The sequence below is a fragment of the Opisthocomus hoazin genome, chromosome 6 (genome assembly GCF_030867145.1).
Source record: "Opisthocomus hoazin isolate bOpiHoa1 chromosome 6, bOpiHoa1.hap1, whole genome shotgun sequence".
Classification (NCBI taxonomy): Eukaryota; Metazoa; Chordata; class Aves; order Opisthocomiformes; family Opisthocomidae; genus Opisthocomus; species Opisthocomus hoazin.
In genome coordinates, this window is record NC_134419.1 from 58,180,122 (window position 1) to 58,207,080 (window position 26,959).

Here is a 26,959-nt window from a genome sequence, read left to right on the forward strand (position 1 = left end):
ACAAGAACTGCACCAATGCGGTCTTCCCCCCGACTGATCCAAAAAATGTTCAGGTTTCCGCAGATCTGGCTGTATTACAGGTCTAATAGTGTTTTTGTTTTTGTTTTTGTTGTTTTTTTTTTTTAAATGCATTTGAAATGCTAAGCAATAGAAGCATTTCACGACGTGTGTGTCTGTGGGATCTCTACTGCAGATACACATGTGTTTTGTGTAATGAAATGGAAGTATACTTTGTACGGCTGTGTCTACAGCTATGCATTTGCCGTATGTTGTGTACAGCTCCCATAAGAGGGCATAAAGAGTGACGTGGGTATGTTCTGTGCTCAGTTTCTATCCTTGGTATCAACAAAACTATTTTCTATCCCTTATGGTATTCTAGTTGATATTCTCTCAAACTTCAGAATTTGAAGGCTTTTTTGCCCATATGTGGATGTTTTTTTTTATTTTGAATGCTTTCATCTCTTACTACCCCTTTGAACTGGGTGTTTCTTTAAAAGGAAGAAGGATACTTCCTTGGATAAGCTGCTTTGTATTAACTGCTTTGCTTCCTAGCAGGCTCAACTTCCAAAGTTCAGATGCCAACTAGCTTGTAACGGGCTTTGCCCAGCACAGCTGATGGCCTCTCCAAGCATGGTGACTCCATCTTGGGTGCACATACTGCATCTAAACTTTCTTCTCAAAGGCTTGACTGCAGATAATGTTTTTTTGAGTCCCATCTGCCAGCTTAACCTGAGCGGCATCACTTCTGACCCAGAGAAAGTGTCAGCAATGTGGTCAGAGCTGTAAAAACTGCCAGACTTTTCCCTAGCAGAGGCTAGAGTCGAGAAGGCTCTAGAATTCAGAGAAAGGGAAGCGCTAAGTGCACGTGCAACCCCAGCAGACCTGCCTCTGTCCCTGGCGTATGAGTCTCATGGACAAAGCTCAGTGCAGCACACGTGAGGCTCCAGTTATGTACAAAGGTCACACAAGTAGGAGCCTAAAAGTTTGCATCTCTGAAAGTGTCAAATAAGCTCCATATTGCTTCAAAGGCTGCAGTTATACCTGTTAGGGAAAGGTAAGTTCATACCAGTCCCGAAACTGGTGTGGGTATTTCAACCCTATGAAGAGTACAGGTTATAATCAGAACAGAAGAGCTGCATGTGTTTTGTCTACTGAAATGACTCCCAATCATTGTGTTTTAATCTGGAGTCCTGTTGTTTTGAGGCAGGATTGTTCTTGTTTTCCTTTCTGAACTGCGTTTTCACTTGCATCGTGTAGGGGCGCATCATTTTGCCTGCAGAGAGCAATTCCAAGGAAGGTTATGGACGGCATCCACTTCTTGCATGCTTTTGCCTTATCTCCAACATCTGATCTAGCTTGTTCCCTTACAGCATGCCGTTTTGGCTGTATTAGAGCCCTACTGATTGGATTGTTTATATCTGGTTACTGGTGTTTGTCCCTAGGCAAGTCATCCTGCAAGACTAATACAATGTGGTTTGTTATGCTACTAGCTGTCTAGAGTGGATCACTTAGAATGATGAGATAGACATTGATGCAACTCCAGTCTTCAGAAATGTGCTGTTTTCCAGGGTCTGTAAGGGGAAAACTGGCTAACTGGCCTTTTAGTGTTTTTGAGTTAACCTAATTTCAAGAACAAAAGCAAAGTTGAAGATTAGCATCATAATCTCTGCTTGATACAAGTGATCTCCATTATAATATTCAGTGGTGCTTTCAGTTGCCTGTGGTGGCCTTGTTGTGGTACTGTAATTGGAGGAAGAATGCTTGCTCAGGTTGGATTAGCCCAGGGTCTTTGAAATGTCCTTGTGATCCCCCTCACCCCTAGCACAGATGTTGCTGAGGTATCTTGACATGTGTTTTGAGTATCAGTCAACTGGATGAAGGTCATAGCCATCTACTCTCTATGTGTTTGTGTGGGAGCATAAAGCTGCTTGAGTGGCTGGAGCTGTTAATACTACAGTGTTTAATAGTGTACCGCATTACTTGTGTGAATGTCTCCGTTGAGTCACACTAACTACAACATTCTGATGGACCACAGTTACCATAGCGTAATTGTTTTTCAGTAAAATAACTGATATTCTAGTGAGCAACTTTATACATCTGCAGCACAACAGTTTTTCTGTGTATAACCTCTAGCTGTATTTTTAATACTAAAGGTGATGGGTATACATGATTTTTCCATATGCTGATCTGTATGTTCCAACAGAACAGATGTTCGGAGTGCCTCAGAAACTAGTCTTGAACTTTTGTCTATTTTTCTTTTTTAGATGTGCTGAAAGACATTACGACACCGCCAAATTTAACTGCAGAGGTACGTTTTTACTGTCAAGTGTGTGGTGTTCTCTTTAAACATCAGTGTTTCTGGATGAAGGTATAGAGGATGAGCTGATGAATAGTGATGTAGGAGATCTGGACGCAAGGGATGACATCAGACTTTTGCAGAATAGGTTATATAGAAATTTCTGTTCAATTCAGTGTGCAAACTTACTTGTAAAATTTAGATGTGAAGCTTAGAGATGTCTAGTTTTTATGCAAAAGCATCACTTAGAATACAAATGGAGAACACTGAAGCCACTGTGACTGTTCATATAAAACAACGTTTTGAAGATCTGGTACTAACCTTCAGTTGCTTTTTAAAAAAAAAAGATACCTCTTAGATACAGGTTGGTTCTTAGACACTTTGCAGAGCTACCAGAGAAAGAGTGGGGGAACTTTTAGGGGCTCCTTTCGATCATACCCTTGGTCAGTGGAAACTGATGTACCTGTTTTTGTCAGTATTAACTCTCCAGATAACAAATAAATACAGATTTACCTTTATTCTTTGTGCAGAGGAACATCTCTGTGCACAGTATTAGAGCTTGTCATTCTTCTTCATGCAGTGCTTCAGAATGGCTGGGTAGATAAGGAGTACTCGTGCGTATATAGTTGTAAGAGATGAATAAATTTTGGCCTTGCTGGCTAATACTACCTCATAGCAAGGGCTAAACCACTTGTATTACTATTTTTATTATTATTTTAAACCATCCCTCTGGTTGTAAAGAGGATGTGTAGAACATGACCAAAATCTATTTGACTGCTTTAATGTCTGCATATAGAAGGACTGAAATTTTCATTTTGAATTCATCTTCGCATCTGATTTTCTCTTGCAATGTTGAATGACAGTTTCCTGAAACCTCACTCAATACACCTAAGCCAGAAAAACAGTATTTTAAGATGTGCTTGAGCAGTACTTTGGGTAAGATGAGAAAAGCCCTAAATGAAAAGCACTGCTTATATTATGTCCAGAAGATATGCTTGCTTTAATTTATGCTTTCTATTACAGGGCTGTTCAGATCCCTTCACTGTCAATTCCAGCCCAAAATGTTGTTTGTGGCAGCACTTTTCACAGCTCCTCTGCATGAGACAACACTCTTTTAGGGAGCTACATGGTGCATTTTGTTTCTTTTCATCCCCAAATTAGTTGCCTTAGATTATGAAATTGGTGACTCAGGACTTCCCTTAGCAGTGGAAAACCAGTTCTACTTTAAAATCTTTGGAAGCTAATTAATTTCTAAAGGAACTTCTCATTTGTATACTTGGCATGAAACACTGTAGTAGTTCAGTAGTTAACTTGGATGCTTTTGCATCCAATTCAAAACCAAAAGTTGAAAGCTCTTCATCTTCTTTGGACACTAGCCTTCTGTCTAGGGTTTTTGCAGTTTCTGAAGTACTTCCATGCTGGAAATTGCTTTCTACTTTGCCACAGGCTTTCCTTTTTATTTTTTTCGATGCTTTATGTGCTATGGCATTTATCTTGCAACATCTAGGAGCTTGGAGAGAGTAATCGGAACTGTTCTCCATGCTGTGTGCTCCACTGTTACAAACCAAAAATCTATGGAGGACCTGCACTTTCTAAGCTCAAGATTGTGTAGCTTAATATTTCTTAAGGTTGCTTTCTGACTCTTAATTCCTCTGCACCATCACAGGGCACACATTTCATCTACTCCTCATGCCATCTTTGAAGAAAACACTGCAAGGTTTGCCTTTGATCCCAAATCTTCGAGAGCATTTTCAGGATGCTGTTACTACTTGGGATTTTTCAGGCTATTGTTTCAGGACTACTTTGTCTCCCCTTTTCTTGGGAACCTCATTGGATGTACTTAAGATAGACTCAAAGTTATACAGACAAATGTGCAGTATCTTCTTACAGCTGCTTTTTGTAGGGGTTTCTAAATAAATTGCTCCTTTCATTTTCATCTGCTGCAAAAAGGGACATCTCTGTAAGCTAACATAAACCAAACATTTGGGAAGTCTTTGGATCTTCCTTGTGGAAGAATTTATTAGTGTGTGTTCATGTTTGTTAACATTTGTTGCTTCTTTACCGAAGATTATTCACTTTATTGGGCTTCCCTATTTGGTCTCCTGGGAGATTAAGTGGGCGGTCTGTACCGTGAGTGAATAAACTGTCCTTGCAGATCCCTCCGAAAGGCTTTGGACTTGTGCTGCAGTGCTTTAGCAGTTCCATAACTTCATCCCTCACTTCTGCTCCTTAAGTCCTTGGGGATTCATCAAAAGGAGCCTTGCATGTGTGACAAGAGGGTAGTATTTACAAAATGAATACAAACACTTGTACAAATGTATTCATTTTTAGACCAGAAAAGGAAATGGTGTTTCTAGCTGAGAATTTTTAAATGAACCAGACTTGTATTTGTGAGATCCCAAGTCTGTCGATGAAGAACGGGGGTGCACTTCATCAAGTGCTGTTCTCTTGATGAAACTGGTACAGCCCTATGTAATTCTGCCAGTCAGCATGGCGTTGTCAGCTTATCTGAGGTGTTAGAGGTTTGGGTGTTTTTCTTTGCTTGTTGCTTATTTTTTGCTCTTGAGTTTTCTTTCATTTCCTGCATGCTTGCTTGAAATTCTTTCCATCTCTAGATGGAAAAAGTGTGTGCATATATATCCATACAAGAAAAAGGACAACTTCATTTTGTGGCTTGACTTTAAAACCGATAAGTATCGAAAGTGCCTTACATGAGATTTCTTTTTTAGTTACTGTTTTTTTAGTATGGCAATTGCAGGTTTTTGTTTTAAAACCCCTCTGAGCAAATCCTGAGAGTTTGTTCCCAACATAAACCCAACTGTGCTCAGAGTTTTTCAGCAAAATTCGTATTGTCTGATCAGTGTTTGAGTTGTGGCCCTATTTTCTCTTGGCAGGTAGTCTAATTATTGCTGGAGTAATGGGTTTTCACAAGGTTGTTCTTTGTGCCACTGCACTCTTAAGTTCTAGAAAATTCGTGATGTAAGATACCGAGTCTGTGTCACTCATTTCAGTAGCGATGTGAAATAGTCTTTTCATGTAACAGGATGCTTGCTTATCTATTACTAGAGAAATGTCTGCAATGCATATAATATGCAGTACATTGCTGAATAATATTGGAATAAAAAAAAATTACATATCTATATTTAAGATGAGGGTTTATTTAGAAAGTTAATTTTTTGCATGCTTGTCACAAAGTTGACCTGTCTAGTTGAGCTTGCTGTAATTTCCTTCTGAGATTTTGATAAACTACTACTTCTCATTGCAGTTGCACAGTACCCTTTTGAAGACCATAACCCACCACAGCTAGAGCTTATCAAACCTTTTTGTGAGGATCTTGACCAATGGCTAAGTGAAGATGACAATCATGTTGCAGCAATCCACTGTAAAGCTGGAAAGGGACGAACTGGTGTAATGATATGTGCATATTTGTTGCATCGAGGCAAGTTTTTAAAGGCTCAAGAAGCCCTAGATTTCTATGGGGAAGTAAGGACCAGAGACAAGAAGGTGAGCTATTTTCTGTTTTTCTGTTCTCCCACCTGTATCTTTATGCTTTTCCTGCTTGAGGTCAATTTGAATAGTCAAGGACTTTAAGAAACGCTTCTATCAGTTGTGATAACTGGTTTGATTTAACTTTAACATTATTGGATCAGTGCCGTTCTGAATGAAAAAGCTTTCCTAAGCAGCAGTAGCAAATAGTCACAACACTAAAACAGTCTGTTTTTTCCATCTCCTGTTCAAGAAGATCTGTACAGTTTATTTTAAATAGCATTCTGCTGTGCGTTGCATCAAATGGGCAGTTGATGAGTGAACTTTCTCATTCAGCACTTTCAGCCCAAATAAGAGGATTATTCTAGCTTGTTTTGCCTGAATGGATGAGTTGTTCATCTCCTCAGGTTCTTTTAACTTCTGTGATGGTGTTTGGAGATGTGTAGTCATTACAGTGCGTGTTACAGTTGAATATCCCTATTGGAAGAGTGTACTGGAAGAGCCTGTTGTTGGATGCCGCTTTTCAATAAAAGGGTACTTAAGCCCAGACATTGCCTGCCTCAGAGCCTACTTCATGAGGTGCTACCATTTAGTTTCTTGTACTGCTGGAGAGAAATGGGAGGATCTCATTTCAGAGAAATGATGATTGTGGCTACAAGTGCTTTCTGTTAAGACCTCGTTAGTGGTACAGACAGGCTTAGGCAGTAGCTGTATGTTGGACCTTTCTGGCATAGGTTATGCTACATTAATGGGAATTTAACCTCCTTATTTGAAATCTCCAAATACAATAAGGTGTGACTTGCAAGGTCACTTCAGCAAGCTTCCCTGTTCATCTTCCATTATTTCCTTGTGTAGGTAGAGCAGCCCAGGGGGGTCATCCTGGCAGGCCAGTTTCAGCCTACTCAAGTATAGACCTCTCTGTGTTCCTGTAATATTTGCATGAAGTATTAATTTCACAGTGTATAGACCTCCAATAAGCAGAGCTTCATGTTTGAAGGCTCTTGGGAGCAGAAGTGTCACATAAGGAATTTTAGAATTTGGCTGTTAATTCATTGGAAGGGGCAAATGACTTCTTAGTTTGCTCTCTTTACAAGATGGAGCTGTTATTCCATGTACTGCTGCGAAGATAGTTGTGATGTAATACTAGAATGGAGACAGTGTCCAGGTTTCCCATCAAAACTTCGTGGCTTTTGGTAAGAGTGCGTGATAGCGAATACGAGTGAGCTGTGTGATGAACAAAGAGTGTAGATTGCTCCTGCTGATAAAGATTGTCAAAAGAGTCAGATAAAACATCATGAAAAATACAAAACTTAATTACACAGTGAAGCATGCTGTACCTTACTTTCTCTTTTGTAAAAAGAGAGTAGCATTTCTGCATGTTAGTGTGTTGAGGGTAGGTTAGTTATCACTAAGGTTGAGGGTAGGTGAGTCATCACTGCCCTAGTGCTACCTCTGGCGTGTTTGAGGTAATGGAGAACTTAATAAACGGGAATAGTGAGAGCCTTGTTTAGATTCATGGTAAATATTGTCTGTAACTAGCAACTTTGTTTTGGTTTTGATGTCTCTACTGGAAGAGTTGCTTTTTTTTTTTCTTCCAACTCCACTTGAGCATGGTTATCTTTATGGGGACAGTGGACAGCATGTGACTTGCATAATCGTTTAAGTAGTATTTAGAAACAAGTATTCCAGTGCAGGTTCTGGGAGCTTTTTCTTCCCCTGTAGTCCATATCTCAGTGTTATATGTCAAGTGCTGCTCTCTGATTTGGCACTTCACCAGACCTTTATATAACCGACTTCCTGAACTGTTAAAAGCAGTAAAATGAACTAATAAATGAACTAGTAAATGAGGTATCAAAAGAGCTGTTTACACGTAGGGACAAGAAAGTACTCTTATTTTCTTGTTGTTGTTGCTGGACCAACACGTGTGATGAAGGAAAGCTGGCTTTAATTAGGTACCAAGTTTTTTTCATTTAAAGCAAGCACAAGGTACACACTTTGTATGTAGCTGCTCAGCATAGTATAGCTAAAATTGCTGTTGCCATTAACATGCATGCCAGAGTGATTCTCAAGAGGCTTTAGTCCATGCCGGCAGGAAGTGTGAGTCCAGTTGTGAGTGGAAGTATGACTAATTGGTCAAGAGAACGACCTCGAGTACTTCTGTAGCAAGTTTTTCCCAAGTGCCTGCCGAAAGAATAAGCTTCATGGAGGCCTTTGCATCTTTAAGTGAGAGTTGTTGTAGATGAGGCTGACAGTTGCTAGATACTCTGTTCACGTGCTGGCATCCTGGGAAGGATAGTGGGGAATAAGACATAGCAGAACTGAGTCTAAAAGTCTGACTGTGACCAAAAACTAAGTGTTGGTCATCATTTTTATGTGTAAGCTGCCTCTTTTGACTTCTGTAGCTCATCATAGTGGTGGGAACTTTCTCTTTGAAGCAAGGGAGACAAGCTGTTTTCTGAAATTGGATAAAGAACTGTAGTTGTCCAGCCTGTTTTCAGAGCTGGGGGAGAAGTAAATCCTGAAAAAAGTCTTCTAAAAAAGCTGCTGCTTCTGTTGTTTGGAATGGTTAGCTTATCCCCTGATTTTTTTCTTAAGATGGACACTGAAATACTACTGTGATGATGAAGACTGACAACTTACCTTTCTATAGCTGGAGAAGGTTTTTATTTATTCCTGCTTCTGCTTTTAAGGGTTTTATGGTGAGGATGAGACTTGGAAGGAAACATAGTCTACTCAACAGATAGGTGACAGCTGGGAACAACTATTCAATTGCTTGAGCTGGAGATCATCTATTCAGGAGTGTTCTGTGACTGTCATACTGTTAGATTTTTAGGAATGGCTCCTCATAGTGGTGTAACTGAACAGGAAGTGGAAGCCAATTATTTTGTTCAAGGATTTCTCAGAATGACTTTGAGCAGGGTAGATATCCAGTGTCTGGTATGTCAGAGCTGATCAGTTGAGATGCCTGTTTGCTCGACGTACTTGGGTGACAAGCTTTGCTAAATCTGATGCCATAAGCCTAGTCTGAGGCTGCAGCTTTAGCTTTACTCTCACAGGAGGGCACATTATTGAAGTGAATGGGGGAATATCACTTCCAGAAATATTTGTTCTGCATAGTACTGCCTGTGCTACATTGAGGGGAGAACCAGGAGCAGCACCTGACAATTTTTGTGATGTCTACACAGCTCAGCAGTGCCCTATGAAGCTCTGGCATAGGGACTAGAGAAGCTTATCTAATGCCCATTTTAAAAATTATGACAGTGATAGATGAGAAATACAAGCTTCTCAAGGAGAAAGTATTTAAACTGCTGCCCGGTTCTTTATTGTTCTTGAGTGAAAGTGGGGGTAGATTGCACCTCTTGGAACATTAGTTTGTTGTGAAAGTGTTCTGCTTTGAAATCAGACCTTTGGAAAATGGAGAACTTTCAGTTCCACTTCAGTATGGCTGGTTCTTAGGATGTCAGGGTAAAGGCTGTGTCTCTGGGGAGTAAAAATCTCTGGCTGGGAGGGATAAAAGTGCCTGTTTGGCTGAGAAGTGATTTTGCTTTGAGATCAATTATCACTTTATATAGCCACAAAAGTGACTCTGTTCCCTTCATTCTGGTCCCAGCCCTGGTTGTTCTGATAAGGTGTGCTGGGGTTTCTCCATGAGGCACATCCTTTATGGCATGAAGAAGCTATTAGCAAAGAAGTATGTGTTTTCCGTACCTGCATGTTTTTCTTCTGACTGGCAGCATTGGCAAATTACTGATGGTTTGCTCTGAGGTTAAGATTTTCTCAGTCACGAAGCTCAGATCACGGGAAAGCAAACTTTAAAGCTCCCTTAAGAAGTGGGTCTGATAACTGCTGAGATGACATCTGAGCCAAAAACATGGTCAGTGTAGAAGGCTGCTTAAGAAGGTCATTGTAGAAGTGCTCTAGGGAAAAGTCTTTTGTGTAATTTAGAAACAGCTGAAGTGGTAAAGAGACATAATTATCAACATTTTTTAAAATAATGACAGGAAGTGAATATTTTCATGTGTGCAGAATAGATGCTTACTAAATTAAAAGTACTCTGGCCACTCTTAGCTTATGGCTGTTGTAAGGTGATACAGGTATTAGAACTAACAATTCGTAGAAATACTGCGTCCTAGGTTTTTTGACTGAATTGCTCGTAGACTCATGTGTGAACACCTTTTGTTTATCTCCAACTTATTGCAATTTCACATTTAATTTTAATATGAAAATTTACTTACTGATGCAATTATATGCTATGGGTTGTTATAAACTGTGTAATGCATTTTCTAGAAAATGAAATTATTTTTCACCTATCAATTTTGCTTGAAAATATTAGCTATGAGAGCTTTACAGCTATTCGCTTACCTGAAGTTTAAGCTGATTTAAAATCAATGATAAAAACATTCTTTGGTTATGTGTTCTCAAAGCAAATGTTTACTTCAGAGTTGTAATTCAGCTGAGAAGTCCTTAATTTAACAGCTTGGGCTATTGGGCCTATATTTATGAAACTTTCCACTTTTGTTTTTTGTGAAAACATTTCAGAAGGGCATTTCATAATAGAAGGTAGCATTAGTCTTGAGTACAGTGATATTAGCAAACAAAATTAGAATCTTTTGACTTAAATTGCTGTCAATGTAATTGGTGTATTGGTGCTTAAAAACTAGAGTGTGTTCAAGGCGCCTCCTGCTTAACATCTGACACTCCCCACTGTAAAAAAAGCAGCAGCATGAAACCATCTTTTACATGACCCTTAGGGTGTCTCAGAAGTTTGGTTTTAAAAGATGTGGAAAAACCTGCATTCTTTGCCTCATTGCTGGAGATGGATGTTTTGAGATACATACTAAACTAACTGGAAAACCAGTGTCTTGCTTGTTCTGTGCTGGGGGCTGATTGGTAAATTAATTGCCTGGTGTTAGATAATGTGTACGAAGAGCTTCCTCTTAAACACTCTGCAGAACGAGTACAAGAGATATGGACACGTGTCTAGGGAAAAGGGGATTGCATACAGAGGCTGTCTTTGGGAACGGTTTGGAGGTGGATTACGTCTTTGCTAATCCTTAAGGTGCCCAGGATGGTCCCTAATGAAGAAATCACGAAAGGTCATCATGAGTTACTGTACTAAAAACCCACATGGATGGGTTTCTGTGCAGTTTAGAAAGTAGTGCAGCACTCCTCTGCTTTCTAGGCTTAACCAGCTGAGATGCTTTAGTCTGTGCCAGTCTCCAGCGTAGCAGCTGCAGAGTAATACTCAGCATAAATCACAGAGGTGTATTCCAGGTGCTTTGGCTGCCTTCTCATTTGTGGTTTGTTTGCCTTTGGTTATATTGTGAGGCAATGGGCAAGAGCTCTGTTAGTGATGCTAATAAATGGTCTTCGTGGTTTTAGACACTTGTTTTCCCTCTGTTTAGGGAGTGACAATTCCCAGTCAGAGACGCTATGTGTACTACTATAGCTACCTGTTAAAGAATCACCTGGATTACAGACCAGTGGCACTGCTGTTTCACAAGATGATGTTTGAAACAATTCCCATGTTCAGCAGCGGAACTTGCAGTAAGTACCCAGCACCCCGTTAACCTCCATTAGCTCTTGTAGGGAAACGCATCAGCCTTTGAACTTGGTTTGGTTATGTGATGGTTACCATTCTGTTAAGTAACACAAAGAGCTGCACATCTTGATGGAGGAGAAGATCACACTTGAATACTTCATGTTCCAAAAATTTGCTGGGTTAGTGTGGTCTGTCTGCTAGCATCTTCCCAGATGTGGCAACTTGAGGTCTGTGAAGGACTTGTATGATTGTTTCACTACAGTTTTAAATTGGGAAGTATTTAATGGTTTGAAGATAAGTGATGTCATACATATATATATGGATATTTGCTCCTTACATTTATAGAAAGACTTTTTTTTTTAATATAGCAACTCCTGGGAAGCATGAATTGCTGAGAAACATTTGCTTAATGGCATGCTGGCTTCAAATGCAGCAACATTTTCCTCCCATGATTTAAAAAAAAAGTAAAAATCTGTTCAACTGGGTAAATACCTAATTAACTCTATAATAAACTTCTCTTTATATAGAGATGTACAAAATATTAATACACCTGCAAATGATTATTCTGGTTTGCTGAGACACAGTGTGTTAAGTAAGGAACAGCAGATTCCTTGAAACTCTGAAGTATAAATATGAATTCACTTCTGTCCTTCTGTGTGCTGCATTACAGGGCAGTAACTGCCTAGTGTTGTTTGTTTATGTTTTGTTAGTGGAAAAAGTCTTTCTAATGGTTTTGCTGTGGGCATTACTGCAATGTGGAATGAATTCCAGTGCCTCCTGTGGCATTGATTAGGATTGCACTATTGATATTGTTGTAAGACAGTACCTGTAATGCACATAAGAAACAAGCAACTTGTCAGGCTAGCTGTGTTAACAGGGGGAGGAGCCTCTGCCAAAATCTTCTGCTTCTAGGGTAGAGGTGTGGAGGTTACAGATTTCTGCAGTTACCCCTTATTTAGCGTTTTGGATGAACTGTTTTATACTTGCGAAATCAAACTTCAAATATGAACTGCTCGTGTGAGCATTAACTTGTTTGTCCATACCAGACTGTTAGCATGCTATTTTCACAGTAGGATGTTCGGATAAAGAGGAGATTTGCTAAGCACCTCAGAAGACAGAGTAACTATCAACTTCAGCATCTTTGTGTACTGCGATGTTTCTGTGGATTTTTCAGAATGTTAAATGTCTGTGTTGTTTCTTTAGTTGTGTTATGTACTGTGATGGTAGTAATTTTACCAACACATGATAACTTTATATCTGACTTCCTTGTAATCTTCCTTCTGTTTTGAAGTCACTGATTGAGGTGAGTCATGCCTCTTGGGCAAAATAAAGGGATGATAGGGTTTCACGGCTCTGAGGACTGGAGGGAAATAAGTAGCACTTTTATATCTAGGCCATTCAGCAAGATCTTGTGGGTATGCTCAATAAGAGTTCCACAGCCCTGTGGAGCTGGTTTGAGGGTGGCTATGCATTACACAGCAGGGTGTCGTGCAGTGTGTATTGTCAGTGTGTATTGTCTAGAGAGCAGTCTGTGTCTGATACCAACAGAGAAGTCAGGAGCAAATGCAGAAAGACTTCATAGAATCATCATAGAATTATAGAATGATTTGGGTTGGAAGAGACCTTGTAGATCTAGTTCCAACCCCTCTGGCCATAGACAGGGACACCTTCCACTACACCAGGTTGCTCAAAGCACCACCCAGCATGGCCTTGAACACTTCAGGAAAGGGCATCCACAACTCCTCTGGGAAACCTGTTGCAGTGCCTCACCACCCTCACAGCAGAGAAGTAACTTGTTTAATGAAACTTATTCAAAGATTTCTTGGCTTTCATGCTGGTATCTGGCAATTCCGAAGAAAACCTGCTTAGACTGCACCAAAAAAGACTCCTAATTTCAGCCATTACCCCTGCAAATCTAATTTGGAAAGTTACTGCATGGCTGGTACTTTTTTTGATGATGGTAATTTACAGGACAGTCTTATGGTCTGTGTCTGTATAGTCTGTCGGTGCTGGTTGGTTTGTGTATTAAAAGTTAAATTTTGTCCTTGTTTTTGTTTGTATAACAGTTCTCTTTATGTAAGAGCAGAAATCACTTTATGCTGATGTGACTGCCTGCTCTGCAATTCGAAGAAGAAATGACAGAGAATAAAACCCCTTAGTTATGTCCATATAATATAGAGATGAGAGCCAATATGCAAGGAAAGATCAAGAAGTTGTCACTTTATATAGTTGTGTCTTATTATATTAAAAAGAAACAGCAGCTTTCTAGGAACCCAATGGTTGCCTGAGAGTACTGCTCCAAAGGACAGAAATTTTTTAGGTTGTTTCCAGTAACATCCAGCAAAGTTTCATGGCCTGTGGTGCTTAACTTTTAATAAATATTTATTTAACTTCTAAAATAACATAGCTCATGATTGTGATTTTGATACTAATATTGTGCTTTTTGACACCTTCACGCATTTCTTGCGAAGTGACACTCTGTTTTGCCGTGCAGATCCTCAGTTTGTGGTGTACCAGCTAAAGGTAAAGATATTCACCTCCCCTTCAGGACCCTCAAGACGTGAAGACAAGTATATGTACTTTGAATTCCCTCAACCTTTGCCGGTATGCGGTGATATCAAAGTAGAATTTTTCCACAAACAGAACAAGATGTTGAAAAAGGTTGGTTTTCTCGCTTTTCTGGAAAATGTTACTCTGCCAATCCTGACGCAGGGCTGGGATGTTGGTTATTCTTCAGTGATGTGTAATCACAATATTTAATTCTTTGATGTCTAGTTTTCCCAAGGAGAGAATCTACCACAAAATGAAAGCTGGACATTTTGAGAGTTGGGGGCATTAAGTACAAAGGTCGGATAATAATTACACTGGATATGTATTGCAGTTGTTTGGGTAGTAGTGAGCAGTCTAGTTGATGAAGAAACATTCTTGTTCTAAAAATAGACTTGCACACTGAGCAAGTTAACTCCAGCTGTTTTCTTCACTAAATTTTCCTAAGGTTTGAGCAGGCACAGAAGATCCTGTCTGTGTGCTGTTGGCTGAGTACTACCTGTCAACTTTGGTTGAATTTCCGAGATAATTGAGTTCCTGCGTACTTTGTAAAAGTATCTCTGCAATCTGTTCAACTATCTTTTGGTTCCCAGCTGCAGTGCTGTGACATGAGACGTTCAGAGAATTCACTCAGAACTGAGAATTTTATCAGTGTCTCAGTTGTGGAAAAAATTAATCTAGAACTTATTTTGACACCAAAGTCAGTGAGGTTTTTAAAGATGAATGCCTTATCACTGGGTTTCATTAATTCTGATGCTCGTGGAGCTAGTTTGCCTCTACCAAAGTGAAAAGTGAGGCTGAGACAATGTTGATTAAAGGCTACCTTTGTATTTACTACTTAAAATTCTTTGAGTAGTTGTTCACTGTTTAGTGGATGTTGTAAAACTTAAGAGCATACATTAAGCAAATCCTGTGTACAGGTAAAACATAAAAATAAGAACATACTAGAGTGAACTGGCAGCCACACAGAAGTGATGAGATAACATAGTCTCTTTTAACTGTGCACGCAGGTTGTACCTATTAGTGTTGTGTGTAACTACACGTGCATGCTATTTTGTGGGCTTATTCAGTTACAAGGTATTGTTAACTAGTTAAACGGTGTAATTTCACTAGCTGGAAATGTGTTCTGTTTGCTATGCACTGATGTGTGCAAAAGTTTTTAAACAGTTTCTCAGTGGGAACATTTTCTTCTTCCTGTTTAATGAGATATTTTAATTGGTCAGTGAGGCTATATGCAGTACTGAGAACTGTAAAACAAAGTATTTTAGAAGTAGAAATTCAACTTTAAGTCAACATTAAAATTATTGACATTTAAAACTGCAATGCACAGGAGCCACTTTTGAGAACGGACTTTTAAAGGAGCACCCAGATAAGTACTCTGGGCTAGACATGAGGGATGCATGGGAGAGATGAAACAAAACCCGAATATCTGAGATAAAGTCCTGTTTTATCTGTTCTCTGTCCTATCTTAACTGTGAATTTGTCGTTTCTTCACTATCTTCAGTAACGCATGGATTGCGAACGGACTTTTGTAGGAAGCATTGTGCTGCAGTGCCCCTCCCTAAGCCCCCAAAAGATCAGCACACAGCTCAGATGCTGGATCTTGGCTCTGTAGCACCAGAAGTGAACTTCTGTGTTTGTTTTACCTTTACAGAGAGCACTGAGATCCAGTGACAGCATAAACTAGAGCTCCTCATTATCGTATACAATTTCTGTAGTATAAATTTGGTCTTGAAGAGTGTATAAAATTGTCTGCAGAAATGCAGCAAGTGTGTCATACCAGCCATGGTTTCATTTCTTGAGAATCTCTTTGTAGTTTCTGAGTAGCTGGTTGATATTTTTTTCTTTTTGTCTGTTCTTATCAAGTACCCTAACTATTCAGGTTCTGAGGATTACAGATAGTGCAGAGATGTTCCTTTTCTCAGTGTTTTTGGACTGCTGGGGCCAAGAAATGCTGAGGTGGTGAACATTATTCTTTCCACATCTGCAAGCTTTTCGGAGAGGTAGAAACTGTCCTTTCACGAGATGGAAGTCTTTGTGTAAAGAAATCACCTTGATAATCTGCGTCAGAGATCTATTGAATCTAGTGCCTAGTTGCCCTCAACCTTGTGTGAGAATGGAGGCCAAAAGAAAGTAGGTATATGGTGTTACACAGTTCTGGTAAGACCACCTCTGTTAGTTCTACTGTAAATGCAGACGTGAATTGAGGACAGCTGTGACTGGCTCCAAGGATCCTCTCGGCTGTAAGCATGTTGGTCTGTTTTATGAAACCACTGCTGAAGTCTTCATATTGAGAATTAGTGAAATATTCCATCTCTTACATGTGCTTTGGCACTAGAGGAGATCCTTACACATGGTCCTTTTCACAACCTGTTACATAAAGTGACTAAGATGGGAACAGGGCAAAGGTGACTATTTGTGGCAGAAAATCTACTTTGGCACAAAGTTGAGTACATTCTCTGTACAAGTGTTTTACATCTGTGCCTGATCCTTTTCTAACTCACTCTTTTTACTCAAAACTCCAAAAGTTTCTCCCACATTGGAGATGTCACATTTTGGAGAAGGTTACATCTGTGCACTGGTCAACTAATTAATGAGGAACAGCATAATTAGGAGTAACAGGATCTTGTCTTTCAGAGGTTCTGGTGAATTCATGTGTGTTTATGAAAGCTGGAGTTACAGGTCGGTGCTCATCACTGGTTCTTGCTCTTCCAAGGTTTTCTGTTAGTAGATGTATGGGTAGCTGCTAAACAAGTTTTTTTGCACACACTTAAAGGTATCACATATCTGTCAGTCTGCATTGTAACTTTCCATAAGAAACCTAATAAAAAAAAATTAATAATATTAATTGAAAGTGTAATTCTTGATCCATTCTGGGCCTCAGGCTGAAGAACGGCTATGTCTCACCTCTGGAGATAAAGGAAACTTCTGTGTCCTCTTCCTGGGTCTGGTTTGGTGTTTGATACCACTGATTTCAGCTGAAGCACTCCAGATTTGCTCACCTGTACTTGCTTAATTTCTTAATCCTCTGAAGAACAGTAACGTTATTTGCAGGGCTCTCTAGTACAGAAGGTCATTCTCAACTTTGATCAGTCTCCTCCTGGATAAAATTGATGTGTGTGAAACAAAACAAACTTGAATGACCTAGTAACTTCAAGCACCTAGCATTGCAGTGTCAATGTGAAATTTAAAGCAGTGAAGTGTCCTGTTTTTTTAATGGCAAAACTTAATTTAAGCAAATTCAGTGGCTAGTAAGAGCTGACCTCAGCCAAAGGATTATTGGTACTTGTAAGATGTTGGTAAGAGGGTGGCTGCTTTGAAAAAGTAACCTTGTTTCAGCTCTTCCATAATCTGTGCCACCTGGCATCAGTAAGTCCCCAACTTTAGGTATTTTCTTGTATAATAAAGTTGTTTATTCTTGGACCATTTCTTGAGCATGATGTAGCTACTTCCTTTCAAGAATGAAATGCATGCTTCTGTGAGAACAAAATGGCTTGAGACTTGAGTACAGTTATGTATGAATTTCTGATGGACAGAAGTTAGTAATTTGGGGGGGGTTTTGAACATGGTTTTTTGTTTCTCTGACTTGTAGCTTGGCTATTCTTGCATCTCAGACTGCTGCTGTCATCTCTCTAGGTTTGCTTCCATGTATCTGTGTGAAGCCTTTTGCTTGCAGTTATTGATGATGACATGATAATGTTGAAGTATTTCAGAGTATCCTTATATCACTTGGTTGAATGAGAGTCTGTTTAAAAATAATAAAGAAGATCTTGTAATCTTCCCGCCTGCAGAGCATGGGGGTAAAGGAGACCTTTTTCAGGGGTCCTCCCAGTATAGATGAGAGGGAAATGTTGGTGTGGGGTCTTTTTGTAAGAGTCACTTCTGGTTTATACCCAGACTATAGCAGATCTGACAGCATTGTTTGAGTTGTTGGGTATGCCATTTCATCTCTTGAGTCTGTATAGATAGGAAGTTCTGCTACACAGTTCAAGAGGACCTTGGATGATTGCTGTTCAGCAAACACTGAGGAATGAACTCTGAAAATGTCAGAAGACTTCAACTGTTGAAAATGGTATAAAAAGTTGCATCAGCCGTGACTACAGAAAGGCAATGAGGCCAGCATGGAACAGGTTGAAACATGATCTCCATCTTCTGATTGCTGGATAGGATCTCCAAAACCCTTAGCTGGTGCTGCAAAGTGATTATAAGTGCCTGTAGATCTCTCTGCAAGATTTAACTCTCAGGAGGATGTGGGAACTCCTAGCTGATGGCTTAAATGATCTTGGATTTGGATCTCAGTCTGCAGTTGGAGGCAGGTTGGCTCTAGAGTGAGGTACATTTTTCTGTCAGGCTGAGAACTGAAAAACTGCACAAGGTAGGGATGAGTACTGTATGTCAAAATAGTGTGATTAAATCAGCTTCTGTCTCAAGTGTCCGATACTGCACTGTTGATTTTATGATACGGATTTAGTTAGTGGAAGAAATACATCTGTGGCTTTTTTTAAGGCCTGCGGTGTAACTAGAAGTGGAGCAAAATACATTAAAAAAAGCCTCTAGCTAATATTGATTTCAGAAGCCTATTCATTAAATTGTGTTCCTGTGAGCACTTGATCTGGTATTCTGATTTGCTATTTAAAGCCCAAGTTCGGTTCCTGCCTTGATTTTTAAAATTCGAGTCTTTGGCCCATGTTACATCAACTTTCTTCATTGTCTCCTGTGAAACATCGTGGAGCCTGATGCTTTAGCTGAAGCTTGCTGAATCCTCACTTTGAATAATGAATTTTGTGTTTCAGTGAAAGCAGAGATAGTTATCAGCCTTAAGAGCTAATTTCAAAAAACATGACCACGTCTTACTTCAGTTTGAGTGGCCATGCCATGTTCCAGTACCTGTGAACTTAGTTATTAAGCTAATTAAGTTAATGCAGTAGGAAAGGAAGGAAAATCACTTGATACTTTAAAAAGCTGGAAAGAGATAACAGGATAAGTGACCAGCTCAGCCAAGTTGTGTTGTTTAGTTTGAGTCCCTGAAGACCCCTGCAAACTTATCCCAAGGAAAACGGGTTAAAAGACGCCTAGTGAGACATTTGTCATCTCTTGTCTTCTTCAGACTCTATCAGTAAAGCTGAGTCTCTGCAGTTGCTTGTTCAGGCAGGCTCTTAAGTGCCAAGTAAATCCTTCCTGGTTCTGCTCCAGCTGATGAAGTTTAAGGTGAGGTATGACAAGACCATGCCTTCTGCTTCTGCTGGCATTGTTTTACATGCAGTGGCCTTGTTTGCTTTGGCACTGCTTTCCTCCAAAGCTGCTTCAGCACTATTGGTATAAGCTATTTTCCATCCATCTGCTGTGGTGTGTTCATCAACTTTGTCCTCTCTTCTGCTGACCTCACTGGAGGTGTCATGGGTGGCACTGAGGACCAGCACCAAAGCGCGTTGCAGCTTCTGCATTGTGGTCCTGAAGAAGGATGAAACATAGTAGTACCATCACCCCAGCTGCAAGAGGTGGGGTTTCCCTTATCTGTGGTCATGGTGTGGAAATGCATTTTCTTCTCGAAATCCTCACTGGAAGGATGGCCTCTTCAGCAGTGGTGAGACTGCATGTTGTATATCCACCTGCTTAGAGAGCTGTTGGGTACTGGAAACATCAACTCAGGCTTGCCTTTTCCCACTCTTTATTGCAGACAGCATCTGGACTCCAAATCCCTCCTGTTTTGTAGCTGGAAAGCTGATGCCATTGGTTGCTTCTGTTTTGACCTGAACTGGTCTTTTGGTTTGAGCGGGAGTAGCTATCTCATCTCCTTGGAGGACTACATATCTTTTGAGGGACTCATTATCTGGGCATAGGAGGAGCCTGGACCAGATTACCCTGAAGACATCTTCATGGGGATGTTGCCTGCTTCCAGTTTCTTCTGAGACACCAGCAGGCAGGCTGATTACTCATTGAAGCATTACAGAAGAACAAACCATCTTGCCCAGGGTGTTCATCCTTTACTTCCAGTTCCTGGGATGGGCATTTTTAAGACTGTTTTCTTGAGGTAGTGTTAGTGAAGAAGAGGGTGCAAAGTGTATCAGCACTTTGGGCCTGGCAAGAACCTGCTGACTGCTGCCTTGCGTGGGTGGGCTCCATCAGGGCTTCTTCACAGATGTGATGGGTTGAAGGGACTTGGTGGCAGTGGCAAACATCCATTAGTCTACCAAGACAACTGTAATTACAGTATGTTGATTTGGTAGATGCACTTGATTCCCAAAGGTACTGGAGAGGCATGTGTTGAAGTGGATAACTTCTTAACTACCAGAAGTGTTTCTGACTGAATTATTTAACTTTTGTCTTTTCCGTTGTGCTCCATTACAGGTTGGGGTTCTCTTAGGTGCTTACAGAAATGCATACAAGCTGGAAATGTTTTTGTGTACTTTACCTAAATTACTGAAGATGGGTATACTGACCTTTAGTAGAGCGGACAGGTGGAAGTTGTTTCATCACACACACTTCTGAATTCCCAGTACTTGTGTACTTACAAGTTTTTATTAATTTATGAGGAAGAAGAATAGAAGTTAAGCAGCAGTCTAGCTCTTCCCTGCCCCCTTCTCGCTGACCCAGGAAAATGTTGTAATATTTTGCTGGTGCCAAATTGCCTGCGTATGAACCACTTCTTTTCTGCCTCTGATTCCTGCCATGCTTACCAGCAGAGGTGAATAGCTAGGAAGATGGGGCAGGACCTGGATTTTCCAATAAGAAATTGGAATTAGATCTCTCTGGTAAACAAAAATATGTAAATTAGTTCAGAAGGAGTTGGTTTGTGTTCTGGTCCTGTATAACATGAAGGGATATTAGATTCTGGTATGTGCTAGCTTTGTCACCCCTGCAGCTTTAACAGAAATGCAGAAATACTGACTATTGTTGGAAGACTGGCTATTTGCATTTTGGATCTTGTGCCTGAAAACTCAAATCAGAGTAAAATAGGTGGTTTCGTTTGTGAAGAGGAAGTAAATATAGCTCAGTTTCAGATGGAGACATGCTTAATGTGCTAGTCAGGACCAACCTGCTAACCACAGTTGATCTTGGAAACATCAACACTTGACTGACAAAAGTATGACAAGTGATAGAGAACTAAACGAGCATTCAGTGCATCCTACGGAGCTATTTAGCTGAGAGCTTAAAGGTGAAATTCCTGCACATATGATCTTCAGAGATTGTCTAGCCAAGAGCAAAACAGAGCTGTTGGTTCAGTAGCACATACGTAGATAGACGTTCACAATGACCCTGCTAGTCATAAGAAGCTTGTAATACACTGGCTGATCAGCTAGTTCTCCAATGACTTTTTAAAATCACTGATACATTTATATTTTGCCTCTTTGTACAGGTATACCTGTTGCAGTGGATAATCTTAACTTGTACCTTTCCAGCTGTTGATGGTCATCTGTCAAGTTCTGCTTATGCTGAATATACTTAAACTGTCAGTGTGTCATCTTCTCGTTAAAACCTAACTATTGAGTAGAAGGACAGCAGACGCTTTCAGAGCGTGACTTTCTTAGTACTGGTCAGCAAACACCTGACTGGTAGAAACCATCTCCATAAAGCAGTAATGCATCTACTACAATAGGAGCTCTGTATTTGTAGGGTGGTTTTGCTCAATTAGAGCTATTTCTGTATAAAAATAAAAAAAAAGCGTTATGTGGGGAGCTGAAGGGAGGATGTTCTCTATTGATAAATATTACTCACCTAAACTGGTTTGCACAGGTTGTGTGTTGGGTTTGGCTACTGTTTGGCAAAGTATGAGCAAAAAAAATTTCTAAGCCTTGCGATTACAAGTTTAACACTTGTTTAATTTATTGTCATCTGCTTTTTTTTGTAGGTATGATAGATTGTTTTGAAACCAACTTTTGATAAGGAGTGAATTCTGAAAGCTTAATTGGTTAAAATTGAGTTTGATTAATGCAGAGTTTTGTGTATTGTCTAGGAGGATTGGTGAAAATGTCTTTTCATGCAGTGTAACCAATGATGTACTGTTGTCCAAACAAGTTTTGTCTATTATTACTGATCTGTTTTTGACCAGGTGATGATATTAGTCTAATGTGCCACTGGTGAATACTAAAGCAAGCTTGTTCTTTGTGTTCTTCCTCCCCCAGGACAAAATGTTTCACTTTTGGGTAAATACATTCTTCATAGGACTGGATGAAAATTCAGACAAAGTAGAAAATGGAAGTCTAGTTGCAGATCAGGAACTTGATGGTATTTTCAGTACAGAGCGCTCAGATAATGATAAGGAATATTTAATCCTTACATTAACAAAAAACGATCTAGACAAAGCAAATAAAGACAAAGCCAACAGATATTTCTCTCCAAACTTCAAGGTCAGTATATATTATGTGTAAGCAAAGCTGAAAAGCTGCATGACATTACCCGATTTGTCTGTCTTGTCTTACGGAGGAACCATTTGAAACTACTGTCTATGTAGAAATTCAATTAATGTATTAGTATTGACACCATTTAGCAAAGCTTCTAGCTTTGTAGGTTTATCTGCTTTTTGGGAGGTTGATAGATGTTGAGAGGGAGCAAAGTGTTTGAATTGTTTCAGGTATTTATTAAAGCCGTTAGAGATGAGTGGTGGGAGACCCAGAGACCCAGGTGGCATCTTTCCAGTACCAGTTGCATTGCTGTGAGCTCTGAGCTTTACACAGTAATTCCTGAGTTGATTTGCAGAGGTGCCTGCTTCACAGGAATACCTTAATCTGTGAGTTTAGCTTTGAGGAATACGACCCATTGGCAGCACTGTTTTTAAAAGCAAAAAACGCGTTTTTAAGAATTTTTTTTAACTTGCTCATAAAATATCAGTTAGATTCCAGCAACGGAAGGTAGTAGTTGTAGTTGCTTGTTGGAATGTTGCTTGGATCAGACTGTTCACACACACAAGTCGCCAGTTATAGACTGTTTTGTTCATTCCTGTGCACGGTTATTACAATCTCTTTTCGTACTGGCAGAGGTCTAGAAGGTAGGTTGGTCAAAACGTTCAGTGTGACGTGTCCTGCTGCAGTGAAATGTTGTGCTGCTGTAACTTAAGAGTACCAGTGGTTGGTGCAGATATGCAGAGCTGCCCCAGCTAGGCTTGAAAAACCTGCTGCTTTGCCAGTTCTTTATTCTGTCCGGGGCAGTAGCAAAAGGCCGGCTAACCTCAGAAGAGCTCGCTCTTTATTCCCTTCTTTCCAGAGTAGAAAGGAGTGCTTGTGTGGTGTGGTTCAGTGTAGCAAAAGGAGCGATGCTTTTAAAAATTGCATGTTACCTGTATTCAGTTAAAGTCGAGGTTCCCTTTTTAAATGTTGCTTTTTCCTTTCCCAGGTGAAGCTATTTTTCACAAAAACAGTAGAAGAGCCATCAAACCCAGAGGCTAGCAGTTCAACTTCTGTAACACCAGATGTTAGTGACAATGAACCTGATCATTATAGATACTCTGACACCACTGACTCTGATCCAGAGAATGAACCTTTTGATGAAGATCAACATACACAGATTACAAAAGTCTGAATATTTTTTTTATCTGAGATAAAAAAAACCACACAAAAAAAACCCAACCACAAGAGTGACAAACTTGAATAAACTGAAAAAAGGACCTTTTTAAATGGCGAAAGGACATAGTGTCAGATTACCAATTATAGGAACAATTCTTTCCTGACCAATCTTGTTTTGCCCTATAAATCTACAGGGTTTGACACTTGTCCAGTTGGGGAAAAAAAAAAAACCAACAGGTTACATAGGTCTCATATGTATATACCTTTTTGTGTCAAAAGGACATTAAAACTTCAGTTAGGAACTATAAACATGGCACTTTCCCATTTTATTCCAGTTTTATAAAAGTGGAGACAGACCCAATGTGTATACGTAGGAATTTTTCCTTTTGTGTTCTGTCACCAAACGAAGCTTCAAAAATATACAGGTTCACATCCTGCCCCTTTTTTTGCACTTGTGTGGCAACAGAGAAGTCTGCAGTTGGCTAAGAGATGTTTCTAGAAGGTTTTACTACATTCTAATGCATGTATTTTGGATGGGGGATGGAAAGTAATGCTCAGAAAGGAATATAGTCTGCTGGAGCTTGGCCTGTGTACCATATCCGGCTATTTACATGCACCTTTCTTTAGCATGCTACCGTAATTCATCCTGGACAATTGAAGAGTCGCTGCTGTCACTGCTTGTTGTTTGTGCATTTTATTTTTTTAAGTGTAATGGTGCTAGAAGAGGCAGCTAGAGGGAGTGATTCTATATAGGGGTACAGGAATGAACCTTCACAACACCCTGAAGACCCACAAATGAAGGGAGAAAAATTATTGGGGTCACAGAAAGGAAACACAGCAACAATGACTTAACCATACAAATGTGGAGGCTATCAACTAAAATATGGGCTTGAAACAAATTGTTACAAAATTTGACAATGATTTATGAATGGTTTTTTTCTGAATTGTAATGGCTGCTCCATCTCCTGTGTAATCAAGGCCAGTGCTAAAAGTCAGATCCTACTAATGCATACATCAGTCAACATCTTACATTTATGTTGTTAGTTTTTCAATCATATTCCTGCTGTGAATACTTCATGTGCTGCCTTGCAAGCTTTTTTCTCATTAATATAAAAATACTTTGTAATGGTGCACAGGAAATTTCAATTGGTGATTCTCCAGGTTAGTGTTTGTTTTGAAGATTTATGATGCATTTATTCAATCAAACCTCTGTCAGCTGTTCCACCCCTTTGACCTTACACATTCTATTACAATGAGTTTTGCAGTTTTGCACAATTTAAAAAAATGTCAGTAACTGTTAGGGAATTTTACTTGAATACTCAGTACCTATGATGTTTTAAAAACAGACATTACACACGTTAGAGAGGAAATCAGTATTGCAGTAAATTCTCAACACTGTGTGTATATGAAGATGTGTACTTTTAAAAAGCAGAGCTTGTCCCAAATATATTGTTTGCTGTTAAAGAAAAAAACCCAAACCAGCCAACAGATTAGATTTTTAACCTGCAGTGTTGTATTACTTGTTTGTAGGGATATAGGCAGTAGGGCCTGAGGTTCACTTTCAGTATATAATTACATGCCCAGACTGCAGATGATGTAAGAGTACAACTACTGTTGCATACAAATGTGAAGTAACTGACAAAATTGATCTCTCTAAAGTACGCCATGAATAGCTGTCCCCAAATTGACACTTTTTTTAGGATGTAGTACTGCGCCCCCCCCCCCCCCCCCCTTAATGAACTTATTGGTACTGACATTGAAGTTCATTAGCTGTGTTCTCGCCTAGATAACAACTGTGTATGGAATCTGTAAGGGCCCTGTACAACAGCATTAATGGTAAGAATTTGAATGAGACAAGGCAGGACCTCAGTAATTACTATTGGTAAACAAAGGTATAAGGTGCGCTTTTTTTTTTCCCAGGTATCTGTTGGTCAGTTCTGCTCATCGGATTCATGATTCTAACTTCTAACAAAGCTGATAAACATTTTCTGACTTAAAGGTTTAATTAGACTTTAATAGGTTAATGGATCAAGATTGCTGGTTCCAGCACTCATTATTCCCACTGTTATAGATGAGCAGGAGGTGGTTACCTTGGGATGTGATGTTTAACTCTTATCCTTCAAATCTTGTTTCACTTTGTCTGTTTTTTAACAGTTAAAAGTTGTGTTGGCTAATAAACAAATGTTCATGCTTTAAAAGTATTTGGATATTGACACTGCATGTCCCACTTTGGATAATAAAAATTGGATTGGTGCGGTTCCAGTATGTAACACTGAGGGCCGGATTGGAAATAATGGCACGATGGGCTTTTGCACTGTTATTTTTCCTTTGGAATGTGAAGGTTGGAGTGAGGGTTTTGATGTTTCTTGAATGTTTCGATGTCTTTGAGAAGCCTTGCTTACATTTTATGGTGTAGTCATTGGAAATGAAAAAATGGCATTATATATATATATTATATATATAAATATATATTATACATACTCTCCTATACTTTATTTCAGTTACCACCCCCATAGAAGTTGACAAGAATTACTATGACTGAAAGGTTTTTGAGTCCTTATGAAAACTTTATTTATGACAGTATTCATAATTAGCTTAAACTGCATTCTGTAGGTAATCTTTCCTTGAGTTTCTGAGCTGTATGCTTAAACCTTTCTGGATGTGCAACAGCTTACATGTCTGAAACTACTTGAAGGCATCACTTTGGTAAGAGCTTACTGCTAGGCCCTGAAGCATCCCCTAGTCATTGGTAGCCCCACTCAAAATATTTGCCACAGCTATTGAAGGGCAGTTGTATAAATAGCATCTGGATTTGTTTGTGGCACACATTGTAAACTGAGGTGGAGTTTACATGCAGCATCAAATGTTTCAGCTTTCAAAAAAAAAAAAAAATAGGATGCTAGTGTGCAAGTTCCATGTTTAGTCATAGCAAATGTGTGCAATATGTTAACGATGCCTGTGGTTGCCACGAAGTGCCTCGTTTACCTTTTAAATACTGTTAGAAAGTGTCGTGCATGCAGATGGATGGGGTGGAACTGTGCACTAAAAGGGGCTCCAACTGTGGAGTTTGGCAGAGCTGCCTTTCTCTGCTGGTTCAAATTTTCAGTCTGTTTTCATATAGCATATATATATAGATACTAAAAGAAAAAAAAAATCAGTCTGTTAAGCAGCCTTACTCTGATTCAGCCTCTTCAAATACTATTGTGCTGTGCAACAGTGGCTCTGTGTGTAATGCTATGCACTGAGAATACACAAAAACCAAGTATGACATGTACAGGATAATGCCTCATACAAATCAGATGTCCGTTTGTTATTGTGTTTAACAACCCTTTATCTCTTAGTGTTAAAACTCCACTTAAAACTGATTAAAGTCTCATTCTTGTCACTGTGTGGGTGTTTTATTGAAGTATTTTGAGTATGGTCAGCTAAAATATTTTGCTTGTAAGCTGTGAAATTTTGAGCATGATCGTTAGAGCAAAGGATGCTCCTTGTGCGTCAAGGGATTTAAAGTGAACTGCAGCTTTTATGTTCAGAAGCTTTAAACAAGTGTAGGCATTGGAAGTGCAGATTGTGTGCAGAGAGATCAGA

At 39.6% G+C, this 26,959-nt stretch overlaps 1 protein-coding gene across 1 annotated transcript in view; it reads left to right on the forward strand.

The window, feature by feature from the left end:
• PTEN (phosphatase and tensin homolog) overlaps positions 1-26,756 on the forward strand; it is a 49,079-nt gene extending 22,323 nt beyond the window's left edge. The window contains exons 4-9 of the mRNA XM_075423259.1: positions 2,265-2,308; positions 5,562-5,800; positions 11,188-11,329; positions 13,819-13,985; positions 21,995-22,219; positions 23,202-26,756. Of these exons, the coding sequence (XP_075279374.1) occupies positions 2,265-2,308; positions 5,562-5,800; positions 11,188-11,329; positions 13,819-13,985; positions 21,995-22,219; positions 23,202-23,387 (1,003 nt within the window). The 3' untranslated portion in view covers positions 23,388-26,756. The remainder of the gene's footprint in view (positions 1-2,264; positions 2,309-5,561; positions 5,801-11,187; positions 11,330-13,818; positions 13,986-21,994; positions 22,220-23,201) is intronic.
• The last annotated feature ends 203 nt before the right edge of the window (positions 26,757-26,959 follow it).